The sequence below is a fragment of the Cervus canadensis genome, chromosome 16 (genome assembly GCF_019320065.1).
Source record: "Cervus canadensis isolate Bull #8, Minnesota chromosome 16, ASM1932006v1, whole genome shotgun sequence".
NCBI classification, from domain to species: domain Eukaryota; kingdom Metazoa; phylum Chordata; class Mammalia; order Artiodactyla; family Cervidae; genus Cervus; species Cervus canadensis.
Genome location: NC_057401.1, coordinates 16999044 through 17018948, shown reverse-complemented (window position 1 = coordinate 17018948; position 19905 = coordinate 16999044). Strand labels below are relative to the sequence as shown.

Here is a 19905-nt window from a genome sequence, read left to right as displayed (position 1 = left end):
CCACAGGGTCGCAAAGAGTCAGACACGACTGAGTGACTTTCATTTTTCACTTTCAAGAATACATCTAACTCTAAAATTATTTCACATGACTTAATGAATCTTTGGTAATTCATAGCACTTCAAACTCTTGTAATGCGTCAGAGTCAACAGTCTGAAATTAATTACCTTTAGGCTATATAGATGTGCTTGAGTGTTGGTTAATAGTTCTCGGTTTATATGCTTAGTAGTAAAGCATTTATTTTCATTGCTGTTGCTAACTGAGTAGTAGGTTAGAAATTCATCAGGGAAATAAGTGCTAAATTAAATCTATAATGTGCAGAGGTGATATTAAAGGTTTGGTGTATTTAGACACACAGTAAGTATTTCTTAGATTCTCACGTCAGTAGAAAGTACACTGCGGCCTAGAGGAAACAATGTGAAAGGAATTAGATGGGCCTGCAATTGCTATTTTTATCTGTATGTATGATGTTCACATTGTTAAATGTTAAAGGAAGTAACAGCAACATCTAATTTTCAAAATGGCATAATTTCCAGAGTTAAGACAGATCCGGATTCTGATTCCAGTTGTTCCTCTTGTCCTTTGGACAAGTTACTTCACTTCTGAGGCATGGCTTTATAATTTGCAAAATGAGTATTATAATCTCCCCTACTTTTTATGGTTGTTGTAAAGATTAAGAGGCAAAGTATAAATGTAAGACTCTTTAGCAAGATGCCCAACAAGTGGCACCTCCATTTCTTCCTGCTTTTTAGTACTTCTTAAGGTTACTGAAACAGCCCTCCTGGAAGCACCCTTGTGATTCAAGGTAGAAGTGCATTCGAGTTCTCTACGAGACTCAAACTCTGAAGCCCGTGGAGAGGCGGTTCCGTTACTTCTCAGGGTGCAGGCCTGAGGCAGAATACATTGACCTAGAGGTTTAGGCTGCTTTATTAAAGATCTACTGTTTCCTCCTTCATTTGGCTTTCACATAGGAAGACTTTTGAATAAAAGGACTCTCCCCTCTCCTTCAGTACTGCCTGTGACCTCGCTCCACTGCCTTCATGTACAGAGAACTGGCACTCAGCTTAGACTCCTAGTTGTTGAACACATAACATTTCACGCTTTAGGAATGGATGGATTCATTAGGATTTCCTGTAGAGCAACTTAGCCTTATGTTTCTTTCTTTGCTTTCTCATTTATTTGGGAGCTATAACAGAAGAATAATGGACAGAGCTTGATGTTCCAAAACAGAGAAGCAGAGTTAATTTATGAAGTCACTTATGATTCTGCTATAAGGATTGCTCATTTGGAGCAAAAGAGTTCTTGAACTTACACAGCCCTGAACATTTCCTCTTACCATTGCAAAAGCAGTCCCATCTGAATGAATAGAAGTATGTGTTGCTCTTTATGTTGAAATCCTTGTCTAGTGCAATTACTAGTTTACCTCAAAAAACGAAGGACTTGTATAGCTTGTGCTTGAATATGCTAAAAAAACCACTGAATTGTACAGTTTAAAGTGGTGAATTGTATGTATGTGAATAAAGTTAAAAAAAAAAAACAAAGGACAGATGCTATTACTATAAACATCATTAGATCAGTTTAGAAGATCTCTAAAGAGTTTTTGGTACAGTTCTTTAGACTCCATTACTCTGGTGGTATGTGCAGTCAGTTAGAGAGTTAAGAAGGTACCAAATGATTTGTCTTGTTTGTTTTGGTATTGTTGCTTTGCAGTCTGGCAAAAACATTTTTAGGGGGGAATTGGTAAGTTAGGCAATTTCTTTTTTCTTATGTGGATTCTAAAACACAATTTTAAAACTATTAATGGTCATTCTTTGATTAAATTGCCATTGAGGACAGAGGCTTGTTTTTTTTTGTTTTTTTTTAATTTATTTTTTTTTATTTTTTAATTTTTTTTCAGAGGCTTGTTTTTAACAACTGTTGTTTGCTTAAAAAGGGTGGTGTTAAAAGAATCCACCACCACCACCAACACCACCCCTGTAACTTCACTCCCCAAAGAAGTAAAGTGTTCTGTCTCTGTATTACTGTTCATTTTTTAATATTTTTCTGAAGGTGTTTTTTTCCTCCCACTAGGTGCGGGAGATGTTGAAGATGAGGGACTCAAATGGGGCCCGAATGTTGACTTTGATAACAGAGCAATTCATGGCTGACCCTCGTCTGTCACTTTGGAGGCAACAAGGCACTGCAATGACTGACAAATATAGGCAGCTCTGGGATGAGTTGGGTAAGTATAAATCTTCTGATGAATTGCCATTGAGTTATGTGCGGCTGAAGACTGGGATAGAAAGTGTAAAAAGCATGGTCAGAATATTGCAGAAGAGAGAGCTGCTTTTCTATGAACCTGTCGCCATTGTATACGGGCTAGGACAGGGAGAATGAAGCATTTGTAGGAGTCAGTCTTGGCAGCGTTTGGGGGGAATTGTCTGATGTCAAGGAAAGCAAGCACAGGTCTGCTTTTAAGTATTTTGGTGGGGGGGAATGTGTATTTCCAGATAGTTATTTGGTACAATAGAATTGATTATTTGTTTCCAGACTAATATTGTAATCAGTTCAGCTGGAATTTGGCTGTTTTCCCCTTTTACCTACATTAAAGTTATTGAAAGTAATTTGAGTCGTCATTTTTTAAAATTATTCTCAACTTAGATGAACTACTGATTGTCAGAATGGAAAAGTCACAGCAAACTCTATAATTTTTATTGCTTTCCAAATCCATGGTGGTAAAGATGTAAATACAGCAGGTGGTTGAAAAAAATAAGAAATCCACTACTTGTGTTTACTGAGAAATTTGCAGAAGTGACTCTTGTTACTCAGTACTCATTGCTAGAGAAATTAATAATTAATTTGTTATCTTGTCTGTTAAGAAGTCTGTATGTGACAAATGGAATTTTTGGCAAATATTTTGTCAGTGCCTATTTTAATTTTATGTTCTGGATATTTATTAGAAGGTTTGGCTTCCCTTGTGGCTCAGCTGGTAAAGAATCCGCCTGCAATGCGGGAGACTTGGGTTTGATCCCTGGGTTGGGAAGATCCCCTGGAGAAGGGAAAGGCTACCCATTCCAGTGTTCTGGCCTAGAGAATTCCACTAACTCCATAGTCCATGGGGTCACAAAGAGTCGGACACGACTGAGCGACTTTCACTTTAACTTTCTAGTTTCAGTGAAATAGAATAGTAGAAGTCTTCATACCTTCACCTTCTGTCTTCCTCTTGGCTATTGATGGGCCACATCATGCTATTTGATCCCATGCCCAGATCAAGAAAGACTGTTGTCTGTGAAGATACCAGTTATAATGCTTGGAAGGGACCTTTAAGATGAACTGCTTACAGATAAGGAAACTAAAGTCTGAGGAGGTTAAGAAACTTCCACAAAATGACATAGTGTGACCCTTTAAAGTTATACAGCAAGATGGTAAAGAATTGGACATCATAGTTTCCTTTTTCCCATTAATAGGATGTATGTTCAGGAACTGGTTTGTGGATGACAGCTCTTGTTTGTTTTTTAACATGTGTCTGCTATTTCCCAATGTTAAGATACTTGTTGACCTTCTCCTGAAGTATTTTTTATTAAGTATCTTGTAATAATTTAATCTTAGTACTTTCCTTGGGTCACCGGAAGTAACGTTAGTGGCCTTTCTCTCAGTCAAAATTTAAATCAGTCTGTAGCTCGAGTGGATCCTTTCAGTGGCCTGGCAGGAAATGTTTGGGAGCTCAGTGTGGTACTTGGAGAACACAAGTGTGTGGGGAATACGTGTAAATCTATGGCTGATTCATATCAATGTATGACAAAACCCACTGAAATGTTGTGAAGTAATAAGCCTCCAACTAATAAAAAAAAAAGAAAAAAAATTTTTATAAAATACTGAGTGATTTATAAGTAAAGACTCCTCAATTTTGTAACTCTACAGTAAGTGTTGAATTGACTAGTTGGTTTATGGCAGTAAAAAGGATTAACATTAAAAAAATAACTATAATGAAGGTAATCATTTCAGGAAAAATTATTGGATTATTAAATGAATAAAATTTAAAGAGCTTTGGTACTTAAAGAAGCTTAAAATTACAGATAACTAATTAGAAAGAATATATCAACTAAATATTTTGGTTACCAAAAAATAGTACAAGTGATACAGTTAAATAAAAATTTCAGTGTTTACATTTAATCCATTAGTTGTAGTTCACTTTTGCAAGTTAGCCTTGAAAATTATGTACTTCAACCCCCAATCAAAAGTATTAATTCTCATTAGGCAGAAGTTTTCACTAGCTGATTCTTGTTACACACTCTCATGGACTACCTTTCTAATTATGGACCAGGCTTTATACAGGTTCTTTGATTTCAGTCCAAGATGAAGAATACATATTCTTGGCCTGTGTTTTCTTTTTTTCACAGATCAAGCCTCCCCCGCCTCCCACCGCTCCCCCCGCCATCCAGTCATTACTAGACAGCTATAAATTCTCCTGTATACTGCGATGGTGAGCACAGGTCACTTGCCATTTTAATGAGGTCTAAGTTCTGTGGAGAATCTCACGTGGGCGTGACAGTAGCTCTCACATCTTCATTCACCAAAAAAATTAACTAAAAGTTGCTTCTGGACTACAAAAGAAAAGGATTTTGCTTCTTAAGAAAATGGGGGAATTTGACTTTGTGCCCCTGCACAGGGCTCACATTGCTTCAAGGCTCTGCTTTGGAATTAAATGCTGAGCACTGCCAGATGCCAGACATTGAGAAGAGGCTGAGTTTTGTCGGCAAATGGGATCTGCAAGTTAATTGGTGTTTTCTGCAGGCTTCTGGCTGTGAAATGAAATTGGAAGCCCTTTAGCCACATGGATAATACAGGACCTGAATACAAATGTCACATGTCACCATCAGGACCCACTGTGAGACAATAGTGTTCCCACTCCAACACTGCACCATTACAGATCATTTAAATATGGGGATTACATTTAAACTAAAAGCCCCATTTGCCTTTTACTGCAATTTAAATGTCCTCTTAGCAAAAGCTAAGTGACAAATTAAATGAAAAAAGTGCCCACATTTTTAAAGCTGTAATGCAAAACAACCTTTTATTGCTTCTCATGTGCCACGAATGAATCATTATACTTGTCAACCCTAAACCAAGCCATAATTGGAGCAGCTACTGTTATCAAAGTAGGGCCGCTCTGTGACAGCTTAATAAAGCTGAAACTGTTAAATTAAATCTCAGATGCTTAACTCCTTAGCACCGGTGGATTCGATGGGTCCATTTCTGGCAATGGCCAATACACCAGGAGAAAAAAAATTCCTGGCATGAACGCCTTAATCTGATGAAAGTGTACAAGTAAGAGTATCTCAGCCAAGTAACTGCTTCTTGGCAGAGAGATTCAGAGGCATCAGATTGTCAGCCAGATTACAAAATTCTATTTTTCTTTCATAAGATCAGATACCCCCCTCCCCAAGATTTACAGTTTTTTGAGTATATGTGATTTATTATAGTGCAAGTGCTGATGTTTCAAAGTTAGTTTTAAAAAATAACCTATTCATTTAGTTCTTTCTTTCATTCAGATAAATACATGCAATCTTATTTGACGTAGCAACAGGCCCAATTTCTTTCCCCCATTCTCTGGCTAACAAAGGGATGATTATGCTCAGTTCTTTTCTAAAATAAATGCCTATGATATTCATTTGGTCTGAGTTAATTTTTCTGATTTATGCCGTGATTTTCATAATGTAGTATAAAATAGATTCAGATGCATACTATTAAGATTCTGTGAGTCAGTTCTTCCTATATTAATTTTACTTTTCTCTACTTGATGTTTTCCCAGACATATGATAGTCTTCTCACGATGAGTGTTGTATCATGATCAGCTGTGAGAACATGTATATATTAAAATCTTGAGACAGAAAGCCCAGTGCCGTGGGAGAAGCTTCATGTTTGGTAGACACGACACATGTATGGTAGAGCTATAGAACATACACATTTTCAATTGTGTCCTTTACTCCAGGCAGATTTTCTGGAAAGCAGATCACAGAAATAACCCTTGGATTTCAAGGAACAGCCCAATGCCGATTGGTGGTGAGCACACCTACTGTTAGCCCTAATGGCTGACTGTTCAGCACACTTAATTATTGTGGGGGTCTTTAGGGACGAGGGAATATATTGTAACCTCTCATCTGTGTTGATGGGTCTGCTGCCTTAAATGTTTTCTTAGGCGCAAGTGTTATTTTGCTTCATAAAACTGTAGGTTGTGGCTGCCAGTCTATTAAAACTTAATTAAAATGGATATCATTAGAGGAAACAGTTAAATAAGATTTAATTACAGTTTTATCGCAGGGAAGAATCCTTAAATTTTCATTTTCATAATATGTCTTATGTAATACTTTTCCTCCAGATTTTAAACACTTTTCCTCTGAGCTGAGTCATCTGTTTTGCTCTCTAGCATGTAACCTTGTTTCTTAGGGAGAGGCTGGGCTGCCATCCCAGGGGTCTTACTGCGCTGAGCTGTGGTCACTCGGTTCATAAGAGCACGTGGTATCTCTGAGTTTTCTTCAAAGCTTTTGATACAGACAGTTAACTGTGTGTGAGTAGAAATAGCCACAGTTAGATTTCTCAGCCTGCATTTCCTTGTGTACTGTTACTGTGCTGTTCCTGTGTTTGGGTGTGCTCAGTTGCTCAGTTGTGCCTGATGCTTTGCGACCACCCCAAGGACTATAGCCTACCAAGCTCCTTACCACTGCACCACCTGTGAAGCCCCATACTGTTATTGAGCAGAGGTTACAATAATATTCCTTGGTAGGGTGCTGGATAGATTGAGTGGGTATAAAGATTCAGCAGACTTTGAAGTCAGAATAAATCTACATTGAGTAGTAGGGAACTTAGCCCACCCATTGGGACCACATATATTGCAAAATACTAAATACTGCCTACTCCATGGGGCTCCCTAGGTGAAACTAGTAGTAAAGAACCCGCCTGCCAATGCAGGAGATGTAAGAGATATGGGTTCGATCCCTGGGTGGGGAAGATCCCTTGGAGGAGGGCATGACAACCCACTCCAGTATTCTTGCTTGGAGAATCCCATGGACAGAGGAGCGTGGTGGGCTACAGTCCACGGGGTCACAAAGAGTCAAATACGACTGAAGCAGCTTAGCATGCACCACATGAACCTACTCCATGGACCTAGAACCCTGTCCAGGCTATCATCCCAGATATAAATAGTCACTTCTGTCAGCCTCTTCTGCACCTACCCACATTATTCTTGAATAAAGAAGAAAACATATGCTTTAGTCACATATTCAAAATGGTTCTTTAAGTAACCGGAGGGCCTTGTGCAGAGCCAGAAGTAAGATTCTAAAGGTTTAGCTTTGAAGGTAATTGTGGAGAAATTTTATGCCATCTTATGTCTCCAGAAGCAAAAGTCTTAGTAATTCCCCCACTGTTTTGAGCCCCATACTTGGTTTTTATGGTAAAGGCAAACTCAGGCTTTCCACATTTTAAAGTTGATTGAAAGAAAGTGAAAGTCTTTGAGTTGTGTCCGACTCTTTGCAACCCTTTCCCTTCTCCAGGGGTTCTTCCCAATCCAGGGATTGAACCCAGGTCTCCGGCATTGCAGGCAGATTCTTTATCAGCTGAGCCACCAGGAAAGCAGTAGCTAGTAAATAGGCTAAGGAGTAACTGCTTCTCATTGAAAACTGGAAAGCATTCCAGGATAGCTTGCCATATAAGTTGATACGCTTTTGCTAGTGCTGTGGAGAAAACAGCAATTCCCAGAGTCCCTGTGCAGCAAAAAGATGTCAGTACAGACTTGGAAACTTCCATGTAGCTGTAAGTATAGTATGTAATCCTAATGAACCACATATCAGGGATTGCTCGTCACCTACCAGTTTGTCTTCCTGGGCACAGGAGAATATAATTTTATCACCTAACACCATTTTGATGCCTTCCTGTTAACCCTTCTTTCCAGAGTCTTTTATGTTTCCTGATCAGAAAGAACAGATGTATTAAGTATTTGATTTTACTGCTGACGATGATACTGGGAGTATAGAGGGAGTAGAGATGCAACCACTGGGAGACTTGAGAAATTAGAATAGGCTTGAATAAACTGTAGAGCACTTTTTATAGAGTAATTTATTCACATATTAGTAAATAAATAGACTGAACTTAGCATGGTTTTACAGGATGTTCATGGATGAGAGTTATAGGAAAGAAGCAGTTCTTCCCTGGTGGCTCAGATGGTAAAGAATCTGCCTGCAATGCAGGAGACCCAGGTTCGATCCCTGGGTTTGTAAGATCCCCTGGAGGAGGGCATGGCAACCCACTCCATTATTGCCTGGAGAATCCCATGGACAGAGAAGCCTGGTGGGCTACAGTCCTTGGGGTTGCTGAGTCGGGCACGACTGAGCGACTGACACTTTAACTTTCAACGAGAGTACTACAGAAAAAAGGAATACCATGAGCAAAGAAAGGAGAACTCAGGGGGGGATCTCATTATCCAAAACGTTGTCTTTAAGATTTTCAGTCCAGCCTTGTTGACCTTCACTGTTGCTTAAATTCAAGGGGTGGAGGAGGAGGAGGAGAGAGTAGACATTACAGGATCCAGATTTTTGCTTTTTTTCCCCATTGTGGTCCAGCTACTAAATTCAACACAGATGCCAGCACTTATTTATCGGGCACTATGCTAAGCACATAATGCATACATTATTTTATTTAATTCTTAAAACAGCCCTGTGAGATAGGGACAGTTACTGGAAGTGAAAGTCACTCAGTTGTTCCTGACTCTTTGTGACCCCATGAACTATACAGTCCATGCAATTTTCCAGGCCAGAATACTGGAGTGGGTAGCCATTCCATCCTCCAGGGATCTTCCCGACCCAGGGATCGAAACCAGGTCTCCTGCATTGCGGGCAGGTTCTTTACCAGCTGAGCCACCAGGGAAGCCCAAGAATACTGGAGTGGGTAACCTATCCCTTCTCTAGCAGATCTTCCCGACTCAGTAATTGAAACAGTGTCTCTTGCATTGCAGGCAGATTCTTTACCAGATGAGCTACCAGGGAAACCCAGGGACAGTTATTAGCCCCAATTTTATAGCCAAGAAAACTGAGCTATAAGAAGACTAGATAACTTGCCTAAGGTCACAACAGCAAATCAAACAGGAATTTGATCCTAGGTGTCAGTGACTTAAAAGACTTAACCCCTAAACTACACACCATCCTCAGCTTATTTTAAAAGACCAATATTCCTCTCTGCCTGGCAGTCTCTCTGCTCAGAGGAGAATAGGGGCAAAGTGAAGCTTACCTCGATGGCAGGAAATGCTTTGAAAGCTGCCTGGCCTGGTCTGCCCACCCATGGCCCCACAGTCCTGATTGCAGTTGTCAGCAGATCTTACCTAGTCTAGTTACCCACCTGTGTTCACAGAGGCTCCCTAAGTTCAAACTCTGGAAAAAAAAAACCGCATTAATGCAGAATAGCCAAATACATGCTGTTGATTGAGAACTGTGGTATATAACAAGCATACCGACAGGGCGGCCTGGCATGCTGCGGTCCACGGGGTTGCAAGGAGTTGAAGGTAACTTAGTGACTGAGCAACAGCAGCAGCAGCCGTACAGAAACTGCTTGCTGCAGATGGGGTGCATGGAGCTTTGCTGTCCTTTTCCAGTCCCTCTTGCTGTGGAGCCAGTGAAAACCCTTAGGTCACTGTCCCTGTCCTGGCCTGTCCTTACCTCATGTGGTCCACAGACTTTGCAGACCCTCCTGCACATGGGCCGGGCTGTCCTGCTCTGAAACGGGGTTTGTGCTCCTGTCTCAGCCTCTGTTTTTCCCCTCATTATTCAGAGCTCCCTCTAAATACAGAGGCTTTGTCCATTGTATTGCTCAGGAGGCTTTGCTTCCCTCCAGCACTGTTCTCAGAATGTCTGTCTGCTGCTGAGTCCTCATTACTGGGGCCTGGTTTCTTTCTCTGTTGTGTGGTTCTCCTGCTTTCTGTCCCTTAAAACTGAGACCTCTGTGTTCTCGGGTCAGAGGCCTCTGGGTTCTGTTCTGCTGTGGGGACAGGAAAAGGGGTTTATTCTCTGCTGCTTTAAGTAGGCAGAGTAATTTCTAGTTTGGGTCAGAAGTTAACCCAAAAAGAGAATGCATATTTCTATACAGTGGGCAAATCTCTGATAAGTAACTCCTGTGTAATACTATCAACCATCCTTCTATTGATGGCAGCTGCTGGGGCTTAATTATCCATTCAGTACCCTGTATGAGAAAGAGTAAAAATAAAGAGAAAAATGTAAAAGTATATACTAATAGAAAATAGTAGATCCTCGGGATTAAAAGAGGTCTTTACAGATTACTTGATTCTATTTAACCGGTTAGAAACTATTAATGATACTCATTGTCTAAATTATTTAGGTGTACAGTTGGATGATTTTAACAACACTTGGGGATCACCCCTTTGTGTATTTTTGTAAAACTCTTCTAAATGTAGACTGCAGAGATTTTGCTCGGAGTTAGATACAGTACACATTTGTTGTTCAGTCCCCCAGTCTTGTCTGACTCTTTGCGAACCCATGGACTGCAGCACACTAGGCTTCCCTGTCCTTCACTGTCTCTCAGAGTTTGCTCAAACTCAAGTCCACGGAGTCAATGATGCCACCCAACTATCTCATCCTCTGTCGTCCCCTTCTTCTCCTGCCCTTAATCTTTCCCAGCATCGGGGTCTCTTCCAATGAGTTGGCTTTTCACATCAGGTGGCCAAAGTGTTGGAACTTCAGCTTTAGCATTCGTCCTTCCAGTGAATATTCGGGGTTAATTTCCTGTAAGGTTGACTGGTTTGATCTCCTTACTGTCCAAGGAACTGTCAAGAGTCTTCTCCAACATCACAATTAGAAAGCATCAATTCTTTGGCATTCAGCCTTCTTCATGGGTCAGCTCTCACATTTGTACATGACTATTGGAAAAACCATAGCTTTGACTAGCGGACCTTTGTTGGCAAAATGTCTGTGCTTTTTAATATGCTGTCTATGTTTGTCCTAGCTTTTCTTCCAAGGGGCAAGCATCTTTTAATTTCATGGCTGCAGTCACTGTCCACAGTGAATTTGGAACCCAAGAAAATGAAGTCTCCCACTGTTTACATTTTAGTATTCTATGTTGTACATGTAGTGTGCTAGTAGCATTGTTGGGACCAAGAGTAAGTTCCGGTTACATTCATTTAGGCTGTCTTTCCATTTGTAACGTGAGTCCACTGATAGTAGATTTTTTTTCTCTCATTCGTGGCTAGTAGGAATGTCAGAGCATTGGTATAATGTGTCCTCTTCTTCCTCAAAACAATTTCAGAAAAATTCTCTCCTTCCTTTTGTCACTCCCTAAAAGTTAGTACTGTGTTTTTCCTCAGGAAACTGCCGCTAAGGGGAAATCTGACTGGGGGAGTCTCCTTGCTAGAACGTGGACCTCTAGAGAGTACCATCCTATAGAACATAGGAGGAGTGAGGGAGTGAAAACCAAGAAAAACAGGCTGGGGATCATTTCCTTTCAATGTTTCTTTCCCTGAAGTGGCAGCATACAAAAATTAACGAGGTCTGAGAAGCCTTATATTAAGACATCTGTGATTCCCAGGGGCTTCACAGGGAATCAAGGCTGCCAGGAGCTAGAATGAAAGAAGTGGAAGCCAAGGGAAGACCGAAGCAGCCACTTAAGGCTATTTTCTGTGTGTGCCGACACCTAGCAAGGTGCTTTGCAAATGTTGTCATAGTTCATTTAAGCTTAGATGGGCTAATGGGATTGGGGAGAACCCAGGGAAAGGAATAATGGTTGTCCCTTAGAAAGATGTTTTCGACATTGCCTCACAGAGCCCCCAGGGTGAGATGGGAGGGAGAAGAGTGTGATGGGAGAAGGCAGGTCCTTCTCAATCCCCATAGAGTTACTTTCACCTCTCTAAATACTAGCCTTTCCACTAAGATTTCTCTAGAACAGAGGATTCTAAGATTTAAAATACATGCTTGTTAGTGACTATCTTCAATAGGCTTTTAAATAGCCACTCATTTTAGATGTATACCTAAGAATGACTTATTTATATCAATTTTGTTGTTCAGTCACTAAGTTATGTCTCTTTCGACCCCATGAACTGCAACACACCAGGCTTCTCTGTCCTTCACCGTCTCCCTGAATTTGCTCAAACTCATGTCCATTGAGCCAGTAATGCCACCCAACCATCTCGTCCTCTGTCGCCCTCTTCTCCTGCCTTCATTCTTTCCCAGCATTGGGTCTTTTCCAGTGAGTTGGCTGTTCACATCAGGTGGGCCAAAGTATTGGAGCTTCAGCTTCAGTATCAGTCCTTCCAATGAATATCCAGGGCAAAGTTCCTTTAGGATTGACTGGTTTGATCTCCGTGCTGTCCAAGGGACTCTCAAGAGTCTTCTCCAGCACCACAGTTGGAAAGTGTCAATTATTCGGAACTCAGCCTTCTTTATGGTCCAGCTCTCACATTTGTACATGACTACTATAAAAAACCATAGCTTTGACTAGAGGGACCTTTGCTGGCAAAATGATGTCTCTGCTTTTTAACACACTGTCTAGGTTTGTCATAGGTTTTCTTCCAAAAGGCAAGTGTCTTTTAATTTCATGGTTACACTCACCATCCTCTGTTATTTTGGAGCCCAAGAAAATAAAGTCTTTCACTGTTTCCATTGTTTCCCTGTTTATTTGCCATGAAGTGATGGGACCAGATGCCATGATCTTAGCTTTTTGAATGTTGAGTTTTAAGCCAGATCCTTAAGCTGTTTTAAGCCAACAGTTTTAAGTTCATCAAGAGGCTCTTTAGTTCCTCTTCACTTTCTGCCATTAAAGTGGTATCATTTGCATATCTGAGGTTGTTATTTCTCCCAGAAATCTTGATTCCAGCTGTGATTCATCCAGTCTGGCATTTCGCATGAGGTACTCTGCATATAAGTTAAGTAGGGAGGGTGACAGTATACATCCTTGATGCGCTCCTTTCACAGTTTTGAACCAGTCATTTGTTCCATGTCTGGTTCTAACTGTTGCTTCTTGTCTTGCATACAGGTTTCTCAGGCGGCAAGTAATGTGGTCTGGTATTCCCATCTCATTAAGAATTTTCCACAGTTTGTTGTGATCCACAAAGTCAAAGGCTTTAGTGTAGTCAGTGAAGCAGAAGTAGATTTTTGGGGGGTTTCCCTTATTTTTCTATGATCCAGCAAATGTTGGCAATTTGATCTCTCGTTCCTCTGCCTTTTCTAAATCCAGCTTGTACATCTAAAAGTTCTCGGTTCATGGACTGCTGAAGCCTAACTTGAAGGATTTTGAGCATAATCTTGCTGGCTTGTGAAATGAGTGCAATTGTATGGTAATTTGAACATTCATGGGTATTGCCTTTCTTTGGGATTGGAATGAAAACTGACCTTTTCTAGTCCTGTGGCCACTGTTGAGTTTACCAAATTTGCTGGCATAATGAGTGCAGCACTTTAACAGCATCATCTTTCAGGATTTGAAATAGCTCAACTGGAATTCCGTCACCTCCATTAGTTTTGTTGGTAGTGATGCTTCCTGAGGCCCACTTGACATCACACTCCAGTACATCGGGTTCTAGGTGAGTGATGACACCATTGTGGTTATCTGGGTCATGAAAATCTTTTTTGTATAGTTCTTCTATGTATTCTTGCCACCTCTTCTTAATATCTTCTGCTTCCGTTAGGTCCATACCATTTCTGTCCTTTATTGTGCCCATCTTTACATGAAATATTCCCTTGGTATCTCTAATTTTCTTGAAGAGATCTCTAGTCTTTCCCATTCTATTGTTTTCCTCTGTTTCTTTGCAATAATTTCTTTGAAATTAAAAGACGCTTACTCCTTGGAAGGAAAGTTATGACCAACCTAGACAGCATATTACAAAGCAGAGACATTACTTTGTCAACAAAGGTCTGTCTAGTCAAGGCTATGGTTTTTCCAGTAGTCATGTATGTATGTGAGAGTTGGACTATAGAGAAAGCTGAGCACCAAAGACGTGATGCTTTTGAATTGTGGTGTTGGAGATGACTCTTGAGAGTCCCTTGGACTGCAAGGAGATCCACCCAGTCCATCCTAAAGGAAATCAGTCCTGACTGTTCATTGGAAGGACTGATATTGAATCTGAGACTCCAATACTTTGGCCACCTGATCCAAAGAGCTGACTCACTTGAAAAGACCCTGATGCTGGGAAAGATTGAAGGCAGGAGGAGACAGAGGATGAGATGGTTGGATGGCATCACCGACTCAATGGGCACGAGTTTGAGTAAACTCCGGGAGTTGGTGATGGACAGGGAGGCCTGGTGTGCTGCGGTCCATGGGGTCACAAAGAGTCGAACACAACTGAGTGACTGAACTGAACTGATTTCTTTGCATTGTTCACTTAGGAAAGCTTTCTTATCTCTCCTTGCTGTTCTTTGGAACTCTGCATTCAGATGGATATATCTTTCCTTTTCTCCTTTGCCTTTCGCTTTTCTTCTTTTCTCAACTATTTGTAAGGCCTCCTCAGACATCCATTTTACCTTTTTGCATTTCTTCTTCTTGATGGTTTTGATCACCACCTCCTGTGCAGTGTTAAAACCTCCGTCCATAGTTATTCAGACACTCTATCAAATCTTATCCCTTGAATCTGATTGTTTCTTCCACTGTATAATCGTAAGGGATTTGAATTAGGTCATACCTGAGTAGTCTAGTGCATTTGCCTACTTTCTTCAATTTAGGTTGGAATTTGGCAATTAGGAGTTCATGATCTGAGCCACAGTCAGCTCCTGGTCTTGGTTTTGCTGACTGTATAGAGCTGCTTCATCTTCGGCTGCAAAGAATATAATCAGTGTGATTTTGGTATTGACCATCTGGTGATGTCCATGTGTAGAACCATCTCTTGTGTTGTTGGAAGAGGGTGTTTGCTATGACCAGTGTGTTCTCTCAGCAAAACTCTATTAACCTTTGCCCTGCTTCATTTTGTACTCCAAGGCCAAACTTGCCTGTTACTCCAGGTATCTCTTGACTCTTACTTTTGCATTCCAGTCCCCTGTGATGAAAAGGACATCTTTTTTGGGTGTTAGTTCTAGGAGGTCTTGTGGGTCTTCATAGACTCGTTCAACTTCAGCTTCTTCAGCATTAGTGGTTGGGGCATAGTGTTGTATTATTGTGGTGTTGAATGGTTTGCCATTAACTTCCCCTTATATACTTTAGGTGGAAGGCAGACTGGCTAATGATTTGCAGTAAGTGAATTTTTGTGAGGCTGCAGTAAGCTTGTCTGATAACTTTGTAACATTATTTTTAGTGCTTAAGTTAAAAATTCCAAATTGAAATAAGGATAGGACTCTATGTAAAGTATACATGCCATCTGACATTTAGTTGCTTGAAATCTTACAGCTGTTTCCTCAGGCTCTGATCTAGAGATGAATATCCAGTAGTAGTGATAGTAGTGGTTGTGCAAAATGTGGCTAACTCACTCAACTCTGTGAGCAAAGATGACCTTTGCAATGGAAATCCACGTATCTGTGGTTTTTGAGCTATGACCAGCTGGACCTTGTTCTCACATTGTGCTTCCCAGCCCCATTTTGGATAATTTAGTAAATTTCAGAATTTGCTTCAGCAAACCTGGAGGACAGTGTGAGAATCATTCATAAATTAGGAATTAGACTTCAGTGAAAAACAGTCTTGAAATGGCTTGGGTTGGAAGCTACAGTCTTCTTTTGTGGAGAGCAAGGGCTGAGGGGGTTATACAGGAGGAGCCAAAATAGGACACCTAAATCAAATATAAGCTAGAAACTGGGAGAAAATTCTATTAGGAGGAATGCTTTCCAAATGATGCTAAGAGCACAGGAGTCTTACTTCTTCCCTACTCTGCTCCCAGTACACACACATTTAAAGATGAGATTAATATATCCAGGCACCTATTAGCCATACATGTTGATTATGCACAGAAAATGCTCTTTGCTGAACTTAGGATCCTGTATAGACCAAATATTCTGAGAGATGTTTTGTTTGTTTTGAAGCTATTAAACTACCATCTATATTTAATATTAGTAGTCCAAGGTCAGTTGCTGTCTTTATTCTGGGGCATTTAAACTAATTTCATGGCCATCCTTGTAAATCCTTGTATTAGCATCCATTTAATAATCTCATGCCACATTTTTCCTTCTTGTCTACTAATAGAACACTAAAAATGATTCCATTTTTTCGTTATCCAGTAAAAGTGAGAAGAAAATATACCTAGAGTTAATGCTCAGTCAATATTTGTGAATAAAAAGTGAATGAATAATTAAAGTGTAATGCTAGACATCTGTTTGGAAGCATTAAGAGGTAAGCATTTTTGATGTACTGAAAACAGTGATTGAAAGGCATTGATCTTCACTGTGTCCTCAGTTTTCCTTTCCTACCCTTCTGGTTTTTCTTACCTTCCTGCCCGTATACAGAGGAATCTTCCCAGGCGCCTTTGTACTGAGGAACACACACACATGCACACTGAAATATAAACACAGTTTAGGGTATAGAAGGGCAATGATTCCCCCTTGCCATCAGTGCTACAGGTAATCTATTGCATTAATCAGCCAGCCAGTGGGAAATGCATGGGAAGTGATTATACTATCATGCACAATACAATCAGCATGAAGCACTTGTCAAGACCAATACATCAAAGTGTAATTCGGTAATAGAATGAATTAGAGCAAAATGAAACATTCTGTTCTTCCAGAAACTCGATACACATCACAGATTCTTTCTGAACTCTATAGAAAAGTCAGTGTATTAAAAACTTGTTTCATAAGTAAAATTGCAGTTCCAGTATGACAGAGTACAATACCATAAATTTATTTCTTTAGGGTTCTTACATAGCTACAGTGCTGAAGTATTTACCTATCATCGGTATTCTATAGTCAAAGCCATTGATTATTTCTGATAGGGCTCCTGATTATCTGTTGTCCTAAATTGGGTTCTCCATGGTAAGTGTAAGGAAGGTTGTTGTACCAGTGGCTCAGGGAGGCACTTTTCTGTAAATGTGTAGACTGGTAAGACCTTACCAGTACAGTAGGCAGATTAACGTGAACCTGCTCTTTATAGTGGCCTGTGGTATAGGCACTGCTGTGTCGGAACTTTTAGAATGAGCAAGTGAAAATAAAAAGCAGCCCAAGTAAGACAACAGAAGTGAGGTTATATAATATAGGATGTGTTTCAGAAAATGTTGAGGTTAGATGTAATATATTTCATATAAGTCATGATCCATATCGATTTGTAATATATATTCAAAAGTTCAATAAAAATTCAATGTAAATTCTTCACCACATTTAACAAGGCATGCTTTTTCAAAGGGGCAAATTGAGATGATTTCTGTCTACAATCAGGATTGTTTCCATTTTTAGAGCCTACAACTAGAATATAAAGAAGAGGGTTCTTGGAGCCAGATGCTCTTTAAGTATGGATTCTGATCCTCATATTTATTAATTGTGTAGTCCTGGACAGGTTCCTTATCTTAGATAGAACCCCAGTTTCCTTACACAACACTTTCATTCTCATTCCAAAAGGCTTTTGTCTAGGTTGAGAAGGTGGGCCCAGTGGGAAGTTTGTAGGAGAGAGGCACCCTGAAGACCTGTGGAGTATTTTCAGTACTAGATTTGTATAGACTTGGAATCATGGCTGGCGGACGAACCATGCCACTGTTGGTGAAGACAGTTCAGGTAAGCAGCCAGTGCAGAGCACATGTCAGATGTTCTTGCAGGTTCCCACGCTTCACATTCCTTCTCCTCACTATTGACTGCCCTTTCACATCCCAAACTAAGATAATTTGTCATTGTGCCCCTTTTCTGTTTTTTTCTGGCTTTCCTTTCCTCCCTTAAAAAGGAGAAGGGTGGTGAGTGGTAGAGAAGCTGGTTTGGTCATTTCCTATAGAACCAAGTCCTAGTGAGGTCAGCTGGTGTTTGATGAGTTGTGAATATTGGCCCAGTAGCACTGACACATAATACACAGAAGAACTGTACAAAAAAGATCTTCATGACCCAGATAATCATGATGATGTGATTACTCACCTAGAGCCAGACATCCTGGAATGTGAAATCAAGTGGGCCTTAGGAAGCATCACTATGAACAAAGCTAGTGGAGGTGATGAAATTCCAGTTGAGCTTTTTCAAATCCTAAAAGATGATGCTGTGAAAGTGCTGCACTCAATATGCCAGCAAATTTGGAAAACTCAGCAGTGGCCACAGGACTGGAAAAGGTCATTTTTCATTCCAATCCCAAAGAAATGTTCAATGCCAAAGAATGTTCAAACTACTGCAAATTGCACTCATATCATATGCTAGCAAAGTAATGCTCAAAATTCTTCAAGCCAAGCTTCAACAGTACTTGAACCATGAACTTCCAGATGTTCAAGCTGGTTTTAGAAAAGGCAGAGATCAAATTGCCAACACCTGCTGGATCATCGTAAAAGCAAGAGAATTCCAGGAAAACATCTACTTCTGCTTTATTGACTATGCCAAAGCCTTCGACTATGTGGATCACAATAAACTGTGGAAAATTCTGAAAGAGATGGGAATACCAGACCACCTGACCTGCCTCTTGAGAAACCTGTATGCAGGTCAGGAAGTAACAGTTAGAACTGGACATGGAACAACGGACTGGTTCCAAAGAGGAAAACTAGTACATCAAGGCTGTATATTGTCACCCTGCTTATTTAACTTATATGCAGAGTACATCATGAGAAACGCTGGACTGGAAGAAGCACAAGCTGGAATCAAGATTGCTGGGAGAAATATCAATAACCTCAGATATGCAGATGATACCACCCTTATGGCAGAAAGTGAAGAAGAACTAAAGAACCTCTTGATGAAAGTGAAAGAGGAGAGTGAAACAGTTGGCTTAAAGCTCAACATTCAGAAAACTAAGATCATGGCATCCGGTCCCATCACTTCATGGCCAATAGATGGGGAAACAGTGGCAGACTTTATTTTTGGGAGCTCCAGAATCACTGCAGGTGGTGACTGCAGCAATGAAATAAAAAGATGCTTACTCCTTGGAAGAAAAATTATGACCAACCTAGACAGCATATTAAAAAGCAGAGACATTACTTTGCCAACAAAGGTCCGTCTAGTCAAGGCTATGGTTTTTCCAGTAGTCATGTATGGATATGAGAGTTAGATTATAAAGAGAGCTGAGCACCGAAGAATTCACGCTTTTGAACTGTGGTGTTGGAGAAGACTCTTGAGAGACTCTTGGACTGCAAGGAGATCCAACCAATCCATTCTAAAGGAAATCAGTCCTGAATGTTCACTGGAAGGACTGATGCTGAAGCTGAAACTCCAATACTTTGGCCACCTGATGCGAAGAGCTGACCCATTGGAAAAGACCCTGATGCTGGGAAAGAGTGAAGGTGAGAGGAGAAGGGGATGACAGAGGATGAGATGGTTGGATGGTATCACCGACTCAATGGACATGAGTTTGAGTAAACTCCGGGAGTTGGTGATGGACAGGGAAGCCTGGTATGTTGCAGTTCATAGGGTCGCAAAGAGTCGGAAGCAACTGAACTGAACTGAACTGAGCACTGACAAGTCAGATGGGATGGGAATGCTACATTTTAATTAGATGAGGGCCCCAGGTTTGCCTGAAAGGAACGTTATCCAGAATACCAGTTAGCTGATTTGAAATATCTGTGGTTTATGTTCTATCTTGACCACAAAAGAAGTGATTATTCTACTTCAGTCTTTTCTCAGAGCCTGGTTAAATGATAACTGATTGTATGCCCTTATGCTGTTTGACCTAAGTAATCTCAAAAACTATGTCTTTACAGTGTCTCTGAGGCTTTATTTTGAAATTTCCCTAGAAGTATTTTAGTGAGTTAGGAAATAGCATACTGCATTTCAAGTAAAGAGAATGTTTTTATCAGTTAAATTTATTTTCCAAACATGAGTTACTAACAAGTAAGCCTGAAGTGTACTGAGAACGAT

At 40.4% G+C, this 19905-nt stretch overlaps 1 protein-coding gene across 2 annotated transcripts in view; it reads left to right on the top strand.

The window, feature by feature from the left end:
• Positions 1–19905, top strand: part of ZSWIM6 (zinc finger SWIM-type containing 6) — a 211228-nt gene that overhangs the window by 146663 nt on the left and 44660 nt on the right. For both annotated transcript variants that reach the window (XM_043488889.1, XM_043488890.1), the window contains exon 4: positions 2069–2219. In XM_043488889.1, the coding sequence (XP_043344824.1) occupies positions 2069–2219 (151 nt within the window). The remainder of the gene's footprint in view (positions 1–2068; positions 2220–19905) is intronic.